The sequence below is a fragment of the Callorhinus ursinus genome, unplaced genomic scaffold (assembly GCF_003265705.2).
Source record: "Callorhinus ursinus isolate GAN/ISIS: 27379988/994484 unplaced genomic scaffold, GSC_fseal_2.0 scaffold93, whole genome shotgun sequence".
In the NCBI taxonomy this organism is placed as follows: domain Eukaryota; kingdom Metazoa; phylum Chordata; class Mammalia; order Carnivora; family Otariidae; genus Callorhinus; species Callorhinus ursinus.
The window spans coordinates 508,929-528,141 of record NW_027397155.1 but is presented as its reverse complement, the minus strand read 5'-3'; the positions used below and the strand labels follow the sequence as shown (position 1 = coordinate 528,141).

The 19,213-nt window shown below is 37.6% G+C and overlaps 1 protein-coding gene across 1 annotated transcript in view; it reads left to right on the top strand.

Moving 5' to 3' along the window:
• TYR (tyrosinase) overlaps positions 1–8,885 on the top strand; it is a 141,173-nt gene extending 132,288 nt beyond the window's left edge. The window contains exon 5 of the mRNA XM_025893755.2: positions 8,659–8,885. Within this exon, the coding sequence (XP_025749540.1) occupies positions 8,659–8,885 (227 nt within the window). The remainder of the gene's footprint in view (positions 1–8,658) is intronic.
• Positions 8,886–19,213: the final 10,328 nt, after the last annotated feature.

The window sequence follows — 19,213 nt, the reverse complement described above, 5'->3', positions numbered from 1 at the left end:
TTATGTTCTGTTAAACACCATACATTACATCATTAGTTTTTGATGTAGAGTTCCATGATTTATTGTTTGCATATAACACCCAGTGCTCCATTCAATACATGCCCTCTTTAATACCCATCACCAGGCTAACCCATGCCCCGACCCCCCTCCCCTCTAGAACCCTCAATTTGTTTCTCAGAGTCCATAGTCTCTCATGGTTCGTCTCCCCCTCTGATTTCCCCCCCTTAATTTTTCCCTTCCTGCTATCTTCTTCTTCTTCTTCTTTTTTTTTAACATGTAATGTATTATTTGTTTCAGAGGTACAGGTCTGTGATTTAACAGTCTTACACAATTCACAGCACTCACCATAGCACATACCCTCCCAATGTCTATCACCCAGCCACAACATCCCTCCCACCCCCCACCACTCCAGCAACACTCAGTTTGTTTCCTGAGAGTAAGAATTCCTCACAACAGTGAGGTCATATGATACATGTCATTCTCTGATTGACTTATTTCGCTCTGCATAATACTCTCCAGTTCCATCCATGTTGTTGCAAGATTTCATTCCTTTTGATGGCTGCATAATATTCCATTGTATATATATACCACATCTTCTTTATCCATTCATCTGTTGATGGACATCTTGGCTCTTTCCATAGTTTGGCTATTGTGGACATTCCTGCTACAAACATCGGGGTGCATGTACCCCTTCAGATCCCTACATTTGTATCTTTGTGGTAAATACCCAGCAGTGCAATTGCTGGGTCAGAGGGTAGCTCTATTTTCAAACTTTTGAGGAACCTCCATACTGTTTTCCAGAGTGGCTGCACCAGCTTGCATTCCTACCAACAGTGTAGGAGGGTTCCCCTTTCTCTGCATCCCTGACAACATCTGTCATTTCCTGACTTGTTAATTTTGGCCATTCTGACTGGTGTGAGGTGGTATCTCATTGAGGTTTTGATTTGGATCTCCCTGATGCCGAGCAATGTTGAGCACGTTTTCATGTGTCTGTTGGTCATTTGGATGTCTTCTTTGGAAAAATGTCTGTTCATGTCTTCTGCCCATTTCTTGATTGGATCATTTGTTCTTTGGGTGTTAAGTTTCAGAAGTTCTTTATAGATTTTGGGTACAAGTCCTTTATCTGATATGTCATTTGCAAATATCTTCTCCCATTCTGTCGGTTGTCTTTTGGTTTTGTGGACTGTTTCTTTTGCTGTGCAAAAGCTTTTTATCTTGATGAATTCCCAATAGTTCATTTTTGCCCTTGCTTCCCTTGCCTTTGGTGATGTTACTAGGAACAAGTTGCTGAGGCTGAGGTCAAAGAGGTTGCTGCCTGTGTTCTCCTTTAGGATTTTGATGGACTCCTGTCTCACATTTAGGTCTTTCAACAATTTGGAGTCTATTTTTGTGTGTGGTGTAAGGAAATAGTCCCGTTTCATTCTTCTGCATGTGGCTGTCCAATTTTCCCAACACCATTTGTTGAAGAGACTGTCTTTTTTCCATTGGACATTCTTTCCTGCTTTGTCGAAGATGAGTTGACCATAGAGTTGAGGGTCCATTTCTGGGCTTTCTATTCAGTTCTTATGGTTTTGGGTGCAATTGTAAATGGGATCAACTCCTTAATTTCTCTTTCTTCTATCTTGTTGTTGGTGTATAGAAATGCCACTGATTTCTGTGCATTGATTTTATATACTGCCACTTTACTGAATTCCTGTATGAGTTCTAGCAGTGTTGGGGTGGAGTCTTTGGGTTTTCCAGACAAAGTATCATATCATCTGCAAACAGTGAGAGTTTGACTTCTTCTTTGCCAATTCGGATGCATTTTTTTCCTTTTTGTTCTCTGACTGCTGTGGCTAGAACTTCTAATACTATGTTGAATAGCAGTGGTGATAGTGGACATCACTGCCTTGTTCCTGACCTTAGGGGGAAAGCTCTCAGTTTTTTCCCCATTCAGAATGATATTCGCTGTGAGTTTTTCATAGATGGCTTTTATGTTATTGAGGTATGTATCCTCTGTGCCTATACTCTGAAGAGTTTCGATCAAGAAAGGATGCTGTATTTTGTCAAATGCTTTTTCTGCATTTATTGAGAGGATCATATGGTTCTTGTTCTTTCTTTTATTAATGTATTATATAACATTGATTGATTTGAGGATGTTGAACCAACCTTGCAGCCCAGGGATAAATCCCACTTGGTCATGGTGAATAATCCTTTTAATGGACTGTTGGATCCTATTGGCTAGTATTTTGGTGAGAATTTTTGCATCCATCTCATCAAGGATATTGGTCTGTAATTCTCCTTTTTGATGGGGTCTTTGTCTGGTTTGGGGATCAAGGTAATGCTGGCCTCATAAAACGAGTTTGGAAGTTTTCCTTCCATTTCTATTTTTTGGAACAGTTTCAGAAGAATAGGTATTAATTCTTCTTTAAATGTTGGTAGAATTCCCCTGGGAAACCATCGGGCCCTGGGCTTTTGTGTGTTGGGAGATTTTTGATGACTGCTTCAATTTCCTTAGTGGTTATAGGTCTTTTCAGGTTTTCTATTTCTTCCTGGTTCAGTTTTGGTAGTTGATATATCTCTAGTAATGCATCCATTTCTTCCAGATTGTCTGATTTGCTGGCATAGAGTTGCTCATAATATGTTCTTATAATTGTTTGTATTTCTTTGGTGTTGGTTGTGATCTCTCCTCTCTCATTCATGATTTTATTTATTTGGGTCATTTCTCTTTTCTTTTGATAAGTCTGGCCAGGGATTTATCAATCTTGTTAATTCTTTCAAAGAACCAGCTCCTAGTTTCGTTGATCTGTTCTATTGTTCTTTTGGTTTCTATTTCATTGATTTCTGCTTTGATCTTTATTATTTCTCTTCTCCTGCTGGGTTTAGGCTTTATTTGCTGTTCTTTCTCCGGCTCCTTTAGGTGTAGGGTTAGGTTGTATATTTGAGACCTTTCTTGTTTCTTTCTATATACATGTATTTATCACTACCTTGAACAAAGCATTGTTTTAGAATGGATACAGTGGTAAACAACATAGCCTATCTTCAGAAGGTTTACATTGTAATGGATGATAAGAACCTTAAACAATTACTTGCACAATGACTAATTTATCTAGTGACGTACCTACCTCTAGGGGTCAACAAAGTGATAATAAGGAAGAAGTGATTAGTTGAAAAGGGGGTCTTGATTATAGATTTTGGCCATACTGTTAAAATTACAGAAGCCATTGATAAATTTTAAATGGTTTGAATTTTCAAAACCTTCTTGTTGCTGTAGCATGTAGAAAATCCTGTAGCAGTTGCAAAGCACCTTCAGGGAAGGTAGTGAAAATGCTATTACCTGCATCTAGGAGAGAGGTGAAGGCAATGTGGATTGCAGTGGTTGTGCTCGGGAGAGGGCAGAAGGCATGAAAGAATTTGACATTATTTTGAATTTATATAAAATGTACAGAACTTGGAAAATGATTCATATACGAGGTGAGAAAGAAGGAGATACTGGGGATGCCTGTAAGCTCTCTGGCCTATGAACATGATGGGTGGTGACACTCACTGAGATAGTGACAGTAGGAGCAAGACCAGACACAGAGGGAATCTCCTGGTTGTATTGGCTACACAGTGAAATGGGGTGATAGGAAACATCAGGGCAAATATAGGGCAGGTGGATGCCCCTGAAACTCGAAGACATTTTGGATTGCAGATACTAATGGGCTATAAATTATAGGCATCAGCATATAAATTGTTATCTCTGCTAATCTTCACAACCTTATGTAGTAGTGACTTTTGATTTTGTTTTATAGGTAAATTGAAAACAGAAAGGTAAAATGACTAATTTATTTTTTAAGATTTTATTTATTCATTCATGAAAGACAGAGAGAGAGAGAGAGGCAGAGGGAGAAGCAGGCTCCCAAGGAGCAGGGAGCCCGATGCAGGACTCGATCCCAGGACCCTGGGATCATGACCTGAGCCGAAGGCAGACGCCCAACCATCTGAGCCACCCAGGCGCACTAAAGTGACTAATTCTAAGTCACAGAGCTACGAAGTGGCCAATACCGAATCCCAAACTAATTTTCTCCCCATTACTTCACAGTAGAGAGGGTTCTCTTTAGTTCCCATATGTACTGTCCACTCTGTTCTATCTCATGGTTCCTTCCCTGGTGTCCAAATAGGTACTTTTTACTGAAAAGGCAGAAAAAGCATTGGAACAGAGGAGGGGGTAGAGGCTCAAAGAGTCCCATTAGGGGCTTATGGTATTTATTGTTTATTTCTAGTTAAACATTTAAAAAAATAAAATAGATTTGAAATGTTTTATCTATTTAGGGTACTTTTCATACACCTGTGAATCCACAGTATTAATTTTAGAGAAGTTTGACTTTAAAAACAACAATAGTAATTGCCTATTTTCCTTTTATGAATTATTCTATTGCTTCTGATGCACCTTCAAGGAATTTAAAATTTGTACTTACTTATTGCTAAATTTTAGGCCTACTAAAATTTCTTAAAAACTTCTTGATATAATTTAGTCCTCAAGCAGTTTGTTATTCATCATTCAGGTACTCATGTTTGTAATTACTTAAGTGTTTTTTGTAAAAGGCAGCTGATGTCTGGCATTTGTCAAACATTTTCTCTTATAATTGAATTTAGTGATGCTTTTAAAAATTGAGCAGCAGGTGACTTTGTTGCATGCATAATTGATTAAAAGGCAAGACCAAAAAGCTTTGTCAATGAAAGCATTTGAACTCAATGCTGTTGGTATATGTGATCCTGTTTTCTGTATGGTACTGCTCTGTTGAGAGCCTCCTAAACCCAATATATTCCCAGAGACCTTGACATCTGATGTTAAAAATGAGATGAGGAGACATGATCATGGTAACTAGAATGTCTCATTCTGCAGATGGGATTTGATGATGGGCTTCTGTCATTCACAGATGTGTTCAATAGCTATGCTTGTCTACGTAGAATTTTGTCTATGTGTTAATAATCATTTATATGCCAGGTGGTGGTCCTGTTCCCTTTGCCTGGGATGGCTTGCCATCAACATCACATGCTCAAATTCTATTCATTCTTTTACTCAGTGAGAGAGTCTTCTGGGGGGCCTTCCTTGACTCCCCAAACAGATATAAGAGGTCTTTCCACCATGATTCCACTGTATCTTTTTCATACTTTCATCATTGCATTACTCTTGAAAAAATTTGTGTACTTTTCAGTCTTTTTTCCAGTTATTGTTTCTTCAGGCCAGGACCTTTGCTTATGTATCTTACAGTGCTAGGACCACCACCTGGCATATCATGTGTCTCAGGGAACATTTGCTGTATGAATGAATCAACAAATGAATGGATAGAAGAATGAAAGATAAATCAAATAAGACCTAATACTTACTCTCAAGAATTTATGATCAAGCCTGAAAAGTTAAGACATACATATAAATAATATTAACACATAGACAATTGTGTCACGTGTCCCAAGAAAGCAGAGAAAAAGTCTGAGAATACAAGAGAGAGCTGACCTGAATCAGTAATAAAAGCAGGTTCGAGAGAGAAAATTCTTATTGGAAGTTGGTTCCATTGAAATATTGTTGAAATTATTATGGAATAACAAGAATCAGTAACAGTTATGAATTGCTTTCTATGTGCTAGGCATTGTACCAAGGGTTATATATACATTGTCTCATTTAAATATTACAGACAAACCTAAGTTACAGATTCCTAATTCATTAAGTTAGGATAATGGTCCCAAACTAACTCATACATTTGTTGTGTGAGTCAGTGAGCATGTGATTTGAACATGATAGAGCACAAGAAAAACAGAAGACCATACTATTATTCTGAAGAGAAAGGGTGACATGAAAAATGGAACTTTAGGGAAAGATAGAAAAATTATGATATTAAGAAAGAATTTAAAGGTGCACTGTTTGGGTTCAAAAGCAGATAGCTGAGAACAGAAGTCTGAAGTTTGGTTTGGAGCCACTGAGAAATATAAAGAGTGTTTCAAAGAAGACCATTGGTGACAGTAAAAATTAAGACCACTTAGAGTAGACTGAAGTAAACAAACTATAAGAGAAGCTGAACAGCAGGACAGATGTAGAAATAGTATTTTGAAATTGTAACTTGGGTTTAAGCTGAGCCAGAAACAGAGGAAATCATATTTCCTATGTAACCTCTCTGTGCTCTGATAGACATTTTAAATGTACTTTATATATTGAAGTGACTGCTAGCAAAATAAGGCAGATGTTTTAGTCCCTCTTTCAAAGTAATTTTAAATATATTGAAAATAGTAACTTTTTGATGTTTCTTTTTACTTGTAGCTTTTTGGCTTTCATTGTTTAGATTTAAATATCAAAGTTATAAATCATTTTTATAATTTATTTGGTATATTAAATATCAAGAAATCATTTTTATAATTTATTTGGTAATGTTTATCCTTTGCAAGTTGTTATCCCTTCCTGATGAAGAGAAACTCTAAATTGCAATACTGTTCAAATTAATGCACTCTAGGAATTTTAGGGGTAACTTAGTGACAGCTGTTTAAAAGAATGGTGTCAAGGACAGAAGAAGAAAATGTAATGGGAGAAATGGACCAGGTTTTAGCCCTATAGCCCCACATAAGCGAGGGAAGCTCCACTTTTTTCTCCTTTGAATGAATATTGGGCTTTAGTGTTAGCGAAATTAGTTTGTAACAAATTCTCCTGATTAAAAAAAAGAACATTCCTGCTTTAATCATTCTGAACATTATGGAGTTTATGGCCAACAGTGAGACTTTCATTTTAAATTTTATTTCATGTTTCTTTCCAAGATAGTTTATTACCTTTCTTATTGGTTTGTGGATAGCTTTTTTATTATATATGGAGTTTACATATAGTTGCATTCCAAAATTTCCTAAGGTAATTACTCTATCTTTTATTGTGGTGGGCATATAATTAACTTTTAAAAATAATTAGGACTTTCAAAAATGCAAATGGCAGAAGCTCCATAGAAATGAAATTAGATTAAAAAGGGAATTTATTAGTTTAAAAAAATCCAAGGAAGGGATGAACACTCAGACTCTGGGAAAGGCAGAAATGCAGCTGAGACTGAGGAACAGCAGGAACCAGGGAACTAAGTGCTCTAAGGACTCTCTCTCTTTGTATCTCTTTGTCTCTCTGTTCCTCTGTCCCTCTCTCTGTCTCTCTCTCTTTCTCTGTCTCTGTCTCTCTCTCTCTCATTCTCTAGCTCTCATCTCTATTTCTTGGAGTGCATCATCCTGTCTTCCACAGGTTGAGATGTAAGGCTGTCATCAGCTCACAAGTCACCTGACAACTCTAGCACAGTGAATTCTGAGTAATGATTCTGATTGGCCCACCTTGAGTCAGTGGTCTACCATGTACCGATCAATTATAGCCAAGGAAAGAGTTTATAAAAGAATGTTATACTGACGCCTGGGTGACTGAGTTGGTTCAGTGTCTGCCTTCAGCTCAGGTCATGATCCCAGGGTCCTGGGATCGAGTCCCACATCAGGCTCCTTGCTCAGCGGGGAGCCTGCTTCTCCCTCTCCCTCTACCACTTCTCCCTGCTCATGCTCTCTCTCTGTCAAATAAATAAACAAAATCTAAACAACAACAAAAAATACAAACAAAAAATATTATAGTTCCTGCATCAGTGAGGGTGGGAAGGTAGGGATAGGGAGCAGATGCAGGTTCAAAGATCTATGGCTTACATAAATTACTTGATTTATTCCTCAGGTAGCAGTCTTGGTATGTTGTTAAATATAATTTCAGGCACCAGAGCTGCTTCTTTCTTGTGGTTCCACAAAACCTAGGGTTTAATCTGGACCACATGGTCCATGATGGCTCATCAACACACTATCTGTATTCCAGATAAGCAAAAAAAAAAAAAAGGAAAAGGGAGAAGACATAGCTTCTTATTTTTAAGAAAACTGCCCCAAAGTTACATATATTGCTTTTGCTCAAGACTTGAGTCACATAGACGTAATTTATTACAAGAAAAGCCCGAGATTCACTCTCTGGTTTTCTTTGTATACAAAATGAATATGGAATACCCTAGAGTATTCTATAATTAGTGATGGATATTTTTAAATCAAGCAAAAGGATACAACAAGTTATTAACTCTCAGGGAAATACAATATAAGGAAAATAATCATAGCACAATATTTGTTTCCACTGTGAATATTTATATACTAAAACTTATGAAAATCCTAGGTGAGGATTTGACCCCAAATCTTGACCTTATTATACCAGAAGGACTGAGGAAAGAAAAGAGGGGTCGTAAGAGAACAAAAATTATTATTTCTATATGAAGAACTCCAGATATAAACTTGATGAATTAAAAGATGGTAATATTTGCCTACTATTTAGAAATATGGAAGCAAATATCAGAATAACAAGCTAAAAGTTACAGTAGTTGACTTGGCTGTAGGCACTGCATAATTTACAGATCAGATGTTATCAATCAATTTTAAAACATTCCAACAAGGTGGTATGTTCCTATTTTCCTATGAAGAGACTAGGGTGTAGGAGTACTCGGGTGGCTGTTCCGAGCTCTTACAGCTAGCAAGTGCAGAGCTGGCACTCAGACCCAAGCATCTGACTGTAGATAATGGTGACGATGTTAATGATAATGATGTTGATGATGATTATGGTGATGCTAACAATGACAACAGTAAAAACATTGGGATGTCTTCCTGTTTCAGATTGGGACATGTTTCAAGATTACATTAAGCCCTACTTAGAACAAGCAAGTCGGATCTGGCCATGGCTCATTGGGGCTGCTGTGGTGGGCTCTGTCCTTACTGCTGTGCTGGGAGGGCTCATGAGCCTATTGTGTCATCGTCACGAGAGAAAGCGGCTCCTTGAAGAAAAGCAGCCACTCCTCATGGAAAAGGATTACCACAGCTTGTTGTATCAGACCCATTTATAAGAGGCTTAGGCAATAGAGTAGGGCCAACAAGGCTGACCTCACTTTAACTCAAATGATGTCCAAGTCCCCAAGGAGATGTCCCCAGAGCAATCCCTGCCATTTGTCTATGAAGTCTATTATCAGAAATGATATAAAAGGTACCTGCCCCTCCTTCAGTTCAGGTAGAATACACCTGTGCTTGCCTTACTGTCTTTTGATCATTCCTTTGACAGTTTTCCTCAAACCCATATTTCTTAGAAAAGGATGCTATTTAGTAATGAGTGACTGCTACTTGTACCTGAATGAAAGTGCTCTTATAAAAATGTGGGAATAATTTTGATCTTTCCTCCTGATTGTTTAATGAAATGTTTCTTTTTATTGTCCCCTTTCTTTGATTTTAATAAAATATTAACAAATTTACATTGACTCCTTTGAGCTTGAGAAGTACATTTTTATCTTCCTCAGAAAGCATAATGTTGCCTTTATATTTTACATTCTTGCTCCAAAATGTGTTAAGGACTTCAAATAGACAACAGTCTTCAGCTCTTTCCTGCCATAATTCTATGTGTTTGAAGGTCAGTGAAAATAAAGACCCCACCCCTACTATTAATCTGGCTAAGTACCTGTCTCAAGATATACTCATTAAATATGTTGATAACAGTGATAATCCTATTAAAAGCCTTTTTTTTTTTTGGTTTTCTAAGAAGAATTTTATTAGAGAATGTTTAAAATGCTACAAAACATTTGAAGATTGGGAACAATTATGTGAATTGCCCGCTTGCAGTTCTAGTAAAATCACATTTCTGTTTCTCTTGGCTGTTAAAGCCTTAAATTAGGATATGCAGATAATCTTGCTCCTTGAATTTTTAGTTCCCATTGAAATTCTAAGAATAATATAATTGATATTACATTTCTATTACATTTCTATTATAGCTATGTATAGCATAAAAGACAAGGACCAGCGAAATAAGTCAATCAGAGAAAGACATGTATCATATGTTCTCACTGATATGAGGAATTCTTAGTCTCAGGAAACAAACTGAGGATTGCTGGAGTGGTGGGGGGTGGGAGGGAGAGGGTGGCAGGATGGGGATAGACATTGGGGAGGGTATGTGCTCTGGTGAGCACTGTGAATTGTGTGAGACTGTTGAATCGCAGACCTGTACCTCTAAAACAAATAATACATTATATGTTACAAAAAAAGAAGATAGTAGGAAGGGTAAAATGAAGGGGGGAAATCGGAGGGGAAGACAAACCATGAGAGACTCTGGACTCTGAGAAACAAACTGAGGGTTCTAGAGGGGAGGGGGTGGGGGGATGGGTTAGCCTGGTGATGGGTATTAAAGAGGGTACGTACTGCGTGGAGCACTGGGTGTTATATGCAAACAATGAATCATGGAACACTACCTCAAAAACTAATGATGTAATGTATGGTGATTAACATAACAATAAAAAAATAAAGAACTAAAAAAAAAAAAGACAAGGACCAGTTGTTGGGAGTTACAGGGAACCCTTTTGGTCCAATAAAAGGAAAAATTGTCCAATACTCAGAGCTTTCCAAAACCTAAAGAGTCATCCTTAGAAAATTGTAAGTGATTGCCACTATAATTCTTCACATATAGATTGGATGGCTAATTCAAGTTGAATTCTACAAAGAGAATTTAAGTATTAAGTCTGTAGTAATACTAAAATCTCCTCAGGACTCTTAACAACTCCCCGTTTAGAAATAAGACCAAGTATGTGTACAGAAAGTCCCTGTGATTCTTCCACAGTATTCCAGAATGTTTCACCAGATTCCAATTTCCACTCTTACTGGATATCCAACCTCATTTACTCTGTCCTGGTATCCTCCATCTCTTCATTTCTTTTATGGCTAGTTAACATTTGTCTGCTCAGTATTTTCCATATAACTTTAGATTTACTACTTGACTTGCCTTTCCTTCCTCATCTCTGGACACTGTCTTTCCACTGTCTCTTGATGCCAAGGTTTAAAGACAGACTTGTCTCATCCAGGCTCACATAAAACTGTGTGGGTCTGGCACCTGAACCTCTATATCACTGGGAGAGTATTTAAAAGGAGACTTACTGACCTGTACAGTACCTTTCAACTAAAATATTCTACAATTCCTGTTAAGCTCTGAAGCACAGTGTTCAGATTGGTTATGAATGAATTTAAAAATGAGTGGACTGAAAAATTTGAGCTCTTAAAAATGCCTTTATCTGGAAGACACTGACTAGAGAGTCAAGATCACATAACTTTAAATGATTACATTTCACTTAGTTTGGATTTCAAAGAAGAGCAAGAATTAACCTATTATACACATTGGTCAAATGATCTTGGAGAATTTTCATCTAGAATAAATAGAAATTCATGATTTTATTGAAGTAATGCCTTTGACTCTCAGAGATTACTAATAGTTAATAAACTCAGTTAAATAGAGTAATATGATCTTCTAACTCCCATTAGTTGTCAGACTTATTTACTAGCTTGTCTAATTTCAGATGCTTAGTGGAGAAAAGTCAGGCAAGGGATGGGGAACAGCATATTTATTTAGACAGTGGGGGTTTGTGGGACTCGAGGACAAATACAAGGGATTCTCTCCTCAACTTGATGCATAACCAGAAAAAAAATTTTTTTTTAATAAATTAAAAATGGCATCTGAGGACTGGATTCAATTTAGCTGGGAATTGGAACCAGTAAAATGAGAACAAAAAGTGGGAAAAGACATTTGGATAATGGTCTTCAGAAGATTCTGAAGAAGCAGTAGCAGTGAATGCGTTTGGTTGCCTTTAGTCTAATCTCAGCACACAATACAGTTACTTAGCTAGGTTTGATTTGGAGGCAAAATTTTAGTCCAGGAGGTATTTTTTAATCAAAGCACCTCAAATAGAAGTCCACCCCAGGAATTTTCATTGTTCTTGATAGTGATCTTAGAAAGTCATTCTTTTCTTTATCACAAGACAATTCCCTCCTTTATCACTGCATTTCAAGATAGAATATTGTGTTGTTTCTCTAGAGGCTCAAGGTATTTACTTGTATAGCATTAATACCTGTGATAAAACCACCACCACATTGATTGTCAATAAGGTTTTCTCAATAAGGTACCTAAATTACCTGCCCGATATATGAAGATACCTGGCATTTTCACTAAATTCTAAACAACATTATATTCCACAGCATTGTTTTAGAGTGTGGCTCTTATAAATTGCTTCATTTTTGGCTCTGCTCTTTTTCCACTGCTACACTACAAGGCACATTTTGTTACAAAGAAAGGAATAAGCAGCTGCCATTCTTTTTGTTTCTCTTTCTGTGTTTTATTTAAAAAAAAGTATTTTTAGTAACCAACCTTTCCAACAAGTCAAATATATAATTCTCCATCTGTAGAAATAAGTATGTGATGGGTACAAGTCATTTCAACCAATGTCTCTAGCAGGCTGACAACTGGCATTGATGGTGGATATTTTTAAATAGGCTTTTCCTTGTTTATATGGGCTTTGATTTGTAGGAACGCTTTTCTTTGTCATCATAAAAAGGGCCTCACTGGGGCCTCCTATTGTTAGCCTGTGCTATTTTGGAGGGCATGTCAGTAGAACAAAGTTCCACTCCCCTTCTGATTAGGCTCCTTCTGAAAGCTGCTGAAATGCAAGTAAAAAGAGGCGTTTTTTTTTTTTTTTTTAACTTTAGGCTGCTTATTTTCAAAAGCATTTCCTAGTTTGTACAATATCTTGAATATAAAATTGCCTATGGCAACTACTGGAGGTCTTAAGGACTTTCAAATCATTCAGCTATTTAAAACTATGCGGGAATAATTTGAGTATTTCTTTAAAATGTAAACCTTATTAAAACTCTAGATAGCCTGTGTTTATCTAATTGTTTCATAAGTTCTTTTCTTAATTAGCAAGGTAAGAAATTATTCTTATAACTTCATGTTAATGTACCAATTGTTGTGTGCTTTACAATCATGATCATAGTGATTTCTAATTCTTAGTTAAAAATAAATAACAAAGATGTTACAATCTAGTGAGTAGTTATGATGTTCCAAGAACTGTGTTGAGCACTTCATATTATGTGAACTCATTTACTTGTCATGTCAATATGGGAATAAGTATTATTTGTGTTTTCAAATGAGGAGACAATTGCTTAAACAGGAGACATACTTTGCCTAGGTCAGTTCAGTAGTTTAGGTAATTTAGCTAGGGTCTAAATCCAGTTCCTTGTTCATAACTATAAATGTCATTGTTGTTTGTTACTCAATTATACTGATGTGCCATAACTTGCCAATTCCTTGCTATGGGACATTTAGGTTTTCTCTAGTTTTTTTTAATTAAAAATTTTAATTCTAGTATAAATGCACAGGGTTACATTGGTTTTAGGTGCACAGTATAATGATTCAACAATTTATATGCTTTATCTAGTTTTTAAATTATGTTTAGTGCTGTATGGAATATCTGGGCATATTTGGCATCTAATTTCTCTTAAATTATCTTCCAGGAGTTCAATCTCTGGATCAAAGCATACGAATAATTTTATGGCTTTTCTAATGAATTGCCACAGTGCTTTTGAAAAGGGTTGTATGGATTTAAAAATGCAGAGATGAAGTCTAAAAATAAGAGATCAAAAGGAATGAAGAAGAAAATGAAGCGGTGAAGAACTTTGAAGAAGGAAGAAGAGTTGCAATTCTCTTTGAACAGAACTGAAGACCCTAATTGCCACTTGGAGTGTTGCTCCTTTTCATAAATCTTTTTAGAATTATAACATCAATTTAATGGGCATTTTTTTTGTCTCACAAAAATTAGAAGAAAATTCAGACAAGCAATTTTAGAGAGATGGGGAATAACATGCATGTGAATTGGTCTCAAAATAAGATGTACATCTTGGCTAGGTATAGCTGTGTGTATGCCTCAAGCTATCAGAATCATGCAGGGAAAGCCAAAACAAAAAACAAAAAACAAAAAACCCCAGCAACACTAAAATTCATCCATCCTCGGTAGAATAAGACAAGACCTCAAAATAGTCTGAATCAACGGAGAGTCAGGGTCAGCTATGGGGATAGATAAGATCATGGAACGGGTAGGGAAGGCTGGGAAGACTGCAAACCAAGCCCCAGGACAAGTTTGAATGCTTTATTTTTAGTGCTTTTTGAGCAAGTACTCTGCCTGGAATTTGGTCAGGCTTTAGCAGACCATGTCAGTTTTAAACACTCTTGCAGAATAATTTCAAAGCATAGATATGTTTATATCAGTGTGTGTGTGTGTGTGTGTGTGTGTGTGTGTGTGTGTGTGCATACGGACCATGTACAGAGAAAAAGAGAAAACACAGAAAGACAAATTCTTTCACCTCTCTCCAAAATCAAAGAGAACTTTGTTGTTGATTGTATTCATTTTTATTGCTACTGTAGAATTGCCACAAACAGTGGCATAAACAATATAAATTTGTCATCTTGTAATTCAGTAGATGAGAAGTCCAACATGGGTCTCACTGAGCTAAAATCAAAGTGCCAGGAAGGCTGTGTTCTTTGTGGGGGCTCTGGAGAAGATTTCATTTCCCTCTGTTTTTCAGCTTCTCAAGACCATCTACACTCCACTTCTCCCTTCATCTTTAAAGCCAGATACATTGTAACACTCTGATCATTCTTTTGTAGTCATCTCTCTGACTGATTTCAACAAGAAACTTATAAATGAATTGAACTCATCAAGTTCACCCATTAGATGATGTAGTTAGGTAGTCTCAACAAAATCATGGCTAGTCTTAACAAACTGTGGCCCATGGCCAAAATCCTGCCTGCCACCTGTTTTTGTAAGTGAAGTTTTATTGGAACACAGCCACATCCATTCATTTATGTTACATCCTGTCAATGGCTGTTTTCACTACAATGATGGAGTTGAGGAGTTGCAACCAAAACTATATGCCCCCACCAAAGCCTATGATATTCACTACCTGGCCCATTACTGAAAATGTTTACTGACTTCTGGCCTAAATCAAATCAAGAAATTTGGAGGTAGAAAGAGAAATAAATTTAGGTATAATATCATGAAAGAGAATTCCATCTTAACATTTGTAACAATAGTTCCTTTTCTTGCTATTTTACTGTTTTGCCAGTTTATTAAGATATAAAGTTTTTCAGTACAGAAATATAGATGTATAGATACAGTTATGGTGTGTATGTGTGTGTGTGTGTGTGTGTAGATTAGGGATGATTCACAAGGTTGCAATATTGAATTTTGTGTCTAAGGTCTATGAAATTGCCAGATAGGATATCCTTTATTTTTCCACCAGCAAATCAATGAACTTCCTACATTTTTGTTTTATTCATCTTATTTTTATTTTCTGCTGTTCCCATTTAAGCATCTCTGTAAGCTTGATATCCCAACCCTTCTGAACTCCTGGGGGCAGGGGGGGCTTTCCTTTACTGCTTTTCCTCCTTTCTTGTGTCTTCAACTCTTCCCACTCTACAGGACCCTTGACACTTTAGCATTTACACATGCTCACTTTTTTTTTTAGATTTTTTTTTAATTATTATTATTAGAGAGAGTACAAGCAGGGGGAGCAGCAGGCAGAAGGAGAAGGAGAAGCAGGCTCCCTGCTGAGCAGGGACCTTGATGCAGGACTCAATCCTAGGACCCTGGGATCATGACCTGAGCCTAAGGCAGATGCTTAACCATCTGAGCCACCCAGGCACCCTACACATGCTCACCTTAAAAACAAAATCGCTCTCCTCTGACATCACATTTCCCCCCAGCTTTTGCCCTATTTATTGTCTCCAGTCAAGCTTTTTAACAGAACTCTTTAAAAATATGTGATGAGCACTGGATCTTATATACAACTGATGAATCATTGAACACTACATCTGAAACAAATGATGTATTATGTTGGCTAACTGAATTAAAAAAAAGAAATATAAATAATATTAAAAATAAAAATAAAAATGTATGGTCTCTATGTCTTTGCCTCCTACTTACCATTCACCCCAGTCCAATCTATCTTCCGTTCCCACCTCTCCACTGAAACCCTTCTGACTGAGATCACCAATGGTCTGTAAATTGTCAAATCTGATGACATTATGGTACTCATTCTACTTGATCATTCATTGATCTCTTTTTAAACTTTTCCCTTGTGGTTTCTGGAATAGAACTCACTGTGGTTTTCCTTCTTCCTCTCTGGCTTTTCCTTCTCAGCATCTCTTATTGCTCAGTTCTTCTATCTGTACATACTGGAAGTTTCTTGGGCTTCTCTGACAAACAGACCAAGGCAGTAGCTTACATGCAGGAGATGTGTTAGGAAGTACTTGCAGGACTCACACTGCTGAGAGAGTAACAGAAGCAGGGTATAGAAGTAAGAGAAAATGGAATCCAATGGAAGCCTCACCAGCCCTACAAGTTCTGCAGCTAGAATGGATATGAATAGTATATATATAGAAATTTATATTATTATATAAAAATAATATGTATTAGAATGGATGTATAATGTATATAAATTTATTATAAGGAATTCACTTATACAATAATGGATACTTATGAAATAAATTCTGAAATAAATTTGAAGTCCTTAGGGCAAGCAACTCAGAAGAGAGGATAACAAGCAAACTAGAATCCCAAGAACATGAGCTGTAATGTCTTCACAGGTAGCGGTCTCTTTACTGAGGAAAGGCCAAACCCTGTTGAAAGGGCTTCCAACTGACTGAGTCAGGCCCATTCAGAATAATCTCCCTTTTGATTAACTTAAAATCAACTGAGTGGGGCCTTTGATGATACCTACAAATTCGCAGGTGCTGCCTGGATTAGGGCTTGACCAAATAACTGAAGATGTGTGTATGGGACAAAATGCTTCTTCCAACTCTATGAGAGAATGTTCCTTGTGGTTCTATTTAGAAACATAGTAGAAATCCTGGTACAGGAGTTCAGTATAGCCAAGCTGACACAGCAAAACCTCTCACACATGGTGAGGAGACCAGATGCTCCTGAATCTGAGCCATTCTCTCACCGCAGCTTCAAATGGACAAGCTGGCTGCTTTTGGGTGGTGAGATAGGTGATGGACTCTTTGGATCTGATGGTTATGTGCTCCCTGCCACATCTGCTTTGCTGTACAGTGTTAGTATCCTAGGATCCCCACTGGAATCAGTGCTAAAGCTACATCTCCTACTCTTAGTTCTGACTTAACACAGACACCAGTGAGCTTCTCAAAAATACCAGTGCCCTTCTTAGGAATTCTTAATTACTTTGGTAAATGGAGGTTTTTGAAGACTTACCATGAAACAGTCAGCAGGTGGTTTTCCCAGTCTTATCCACTCTATCCATCCTGGTCTGCCCTTTGATCCTTCCTCCACCATCAGCCATGGAGTTCTGACATTTCACTTTCATTAATGGGGGCCATCTTTTTCTCAAATATCCAAAAGTGATCCTCGCATCATGTTAGCACTGTCTTCTGGGATTTTTTTCAAGGATATTAAATTCTGTATCATGGGAGATGCTCCCCTTTTGGTAAATTTTTCCTATCTTGACCAGCTTCCTCAGCGTTCAGACTCATATATATTCTCCCAGACCTTCCTAGGTATGTATCAGCTAAATCTGTAACTTCTTGTTGTGTATACTTTTTCTTCTTTTAACTGACCTAGTATGTCCTCAAGCAGTTTCATATCGTCACTTGACCCTTAATTATTCATCTGATGTCCATGAGGAGAGTTAGATGTAGGTACTGGAAGAGGTGTGTGTTGTTTGCAAAACAAAGTTGGTATCATTTTCAAGCAAGAGAAGAGGACTAGCCTTTAAGACAGATGAGTAGGCCACTTTTGCAACCTAGAGGGTTAAGGGGAAGCTGAGGGTTCAAGATTTCTAAGTTCATTGGAGTGCCTAGGTGGCACAGTTGGTTGAACATCTGACTCTTGGTTTCGGCTCAGGTCATGATCTCAGGGTCATGAGATGGAGCCCCATATCTGGCTCCTCCCTCATGACAGAGCCTGCTTGAGATTCTCCCCATCTCCCTCTACCCCTCCTGCTCATGCTCTCTCTAAAAATAAATTAATTAATTAAAAAAAAAGATTTCTAAGTGCATTAACACAAATGCCTCCATCTTGACTCAGGATTCCTCTCAGTTCCAACCAGAGTCCTGATCTTTATGTATCAGAATTGATAAGGTTAAAAATTCAAACTCAGTAGAAACACAGTTCCCCCTATTATTAAGTCCTAGACTGATCATCTGGTGTTTCTGTCCTCTGGTGACAGGGGCTGAAATCCTCTTTAGATTCTGCCGAGGAGGCTCTCTGGCTTTCACCTATCAGCTTAAATTGTAGGTTCACCGGCTTTCACAATCCACCTTAAAATAATTACTCCCAGTCTTTCATTGTCTCTTTTTCAACATATCAATAGCACTTAACAAGAGCCATTTGCCTTGAACTTCTCAAACCGCTAAATTATGCTTGAGTTACAGGTGTATTCCATTCTACTATTAGCCTATTCTGGGTGAAGTTTGAAACAACTGATCACTACAACAAGCTAGGAGTTATCCACTCTCCAAAAATGACTAGTGATAGAATCTTGATTGCCAATTAACTGGTAGGTTTTCCCACAGCAAGATCCTATTTCAGAGCCTGCTTCTTAAGACGACTTCTGACACCGGATGTCTTCACGTGCTTTCCCTGATGTCTCAGCTGATCCTAGAGCTATTTGAAGCTGACATAAATCCTTTAGAACTGTTCCACCTCAAAGCAACGATCTTTAACTTTTGTTTTTCCACCTTGTCTACTCATTGTATATGAGCTGTCCCGGGGAGGAGGTGGAAATTTGAGCAAGAGATTCCCTTCCAGTTCTTGGCGAGGGACTCAGCTCTGCACAATCTGTAGCCAACACTGCCAGTAGCTGGGGAAATGAGTGTCTCAGTCCTGAAGGAGCAATCGGTTCAGTACAACACAGCATCCCTAAGATCCTCTTATTTTCCCATTCTACTTTCTTTGTGAATTTTCCCAAATTTCCACAACTATTGATAATTCTTAAACTTATATCTCTAGTCCAAGTTTCTTTTCAGATTTCTGGATGGATACATCCAACCGCTTACTTTTTTTAAAGATTTTATTTATTTATTTGAGAGAGAGAGAATGAGAGCCAGAGAGCATGAGAGGGAAGAGCATCAGAGGGAGAAGCAGACTCCCTGCTGAGCAGGGAGCCCGATGCGGGACTCGATCCCAGGACTCCAGGATCATGACCTGAGCCGAAGGCAGTTGCTTAACCAACTGAGCCACCCAGGTGCCCCCAACCGCTTATTTTTTAAATTTACTTAAATATCCTTCAGGAATTAAAACTTACATTTAAAAATGAACTCTTGGGGCCCTTCAGCTCAGGTCATGATCTCAGGGTC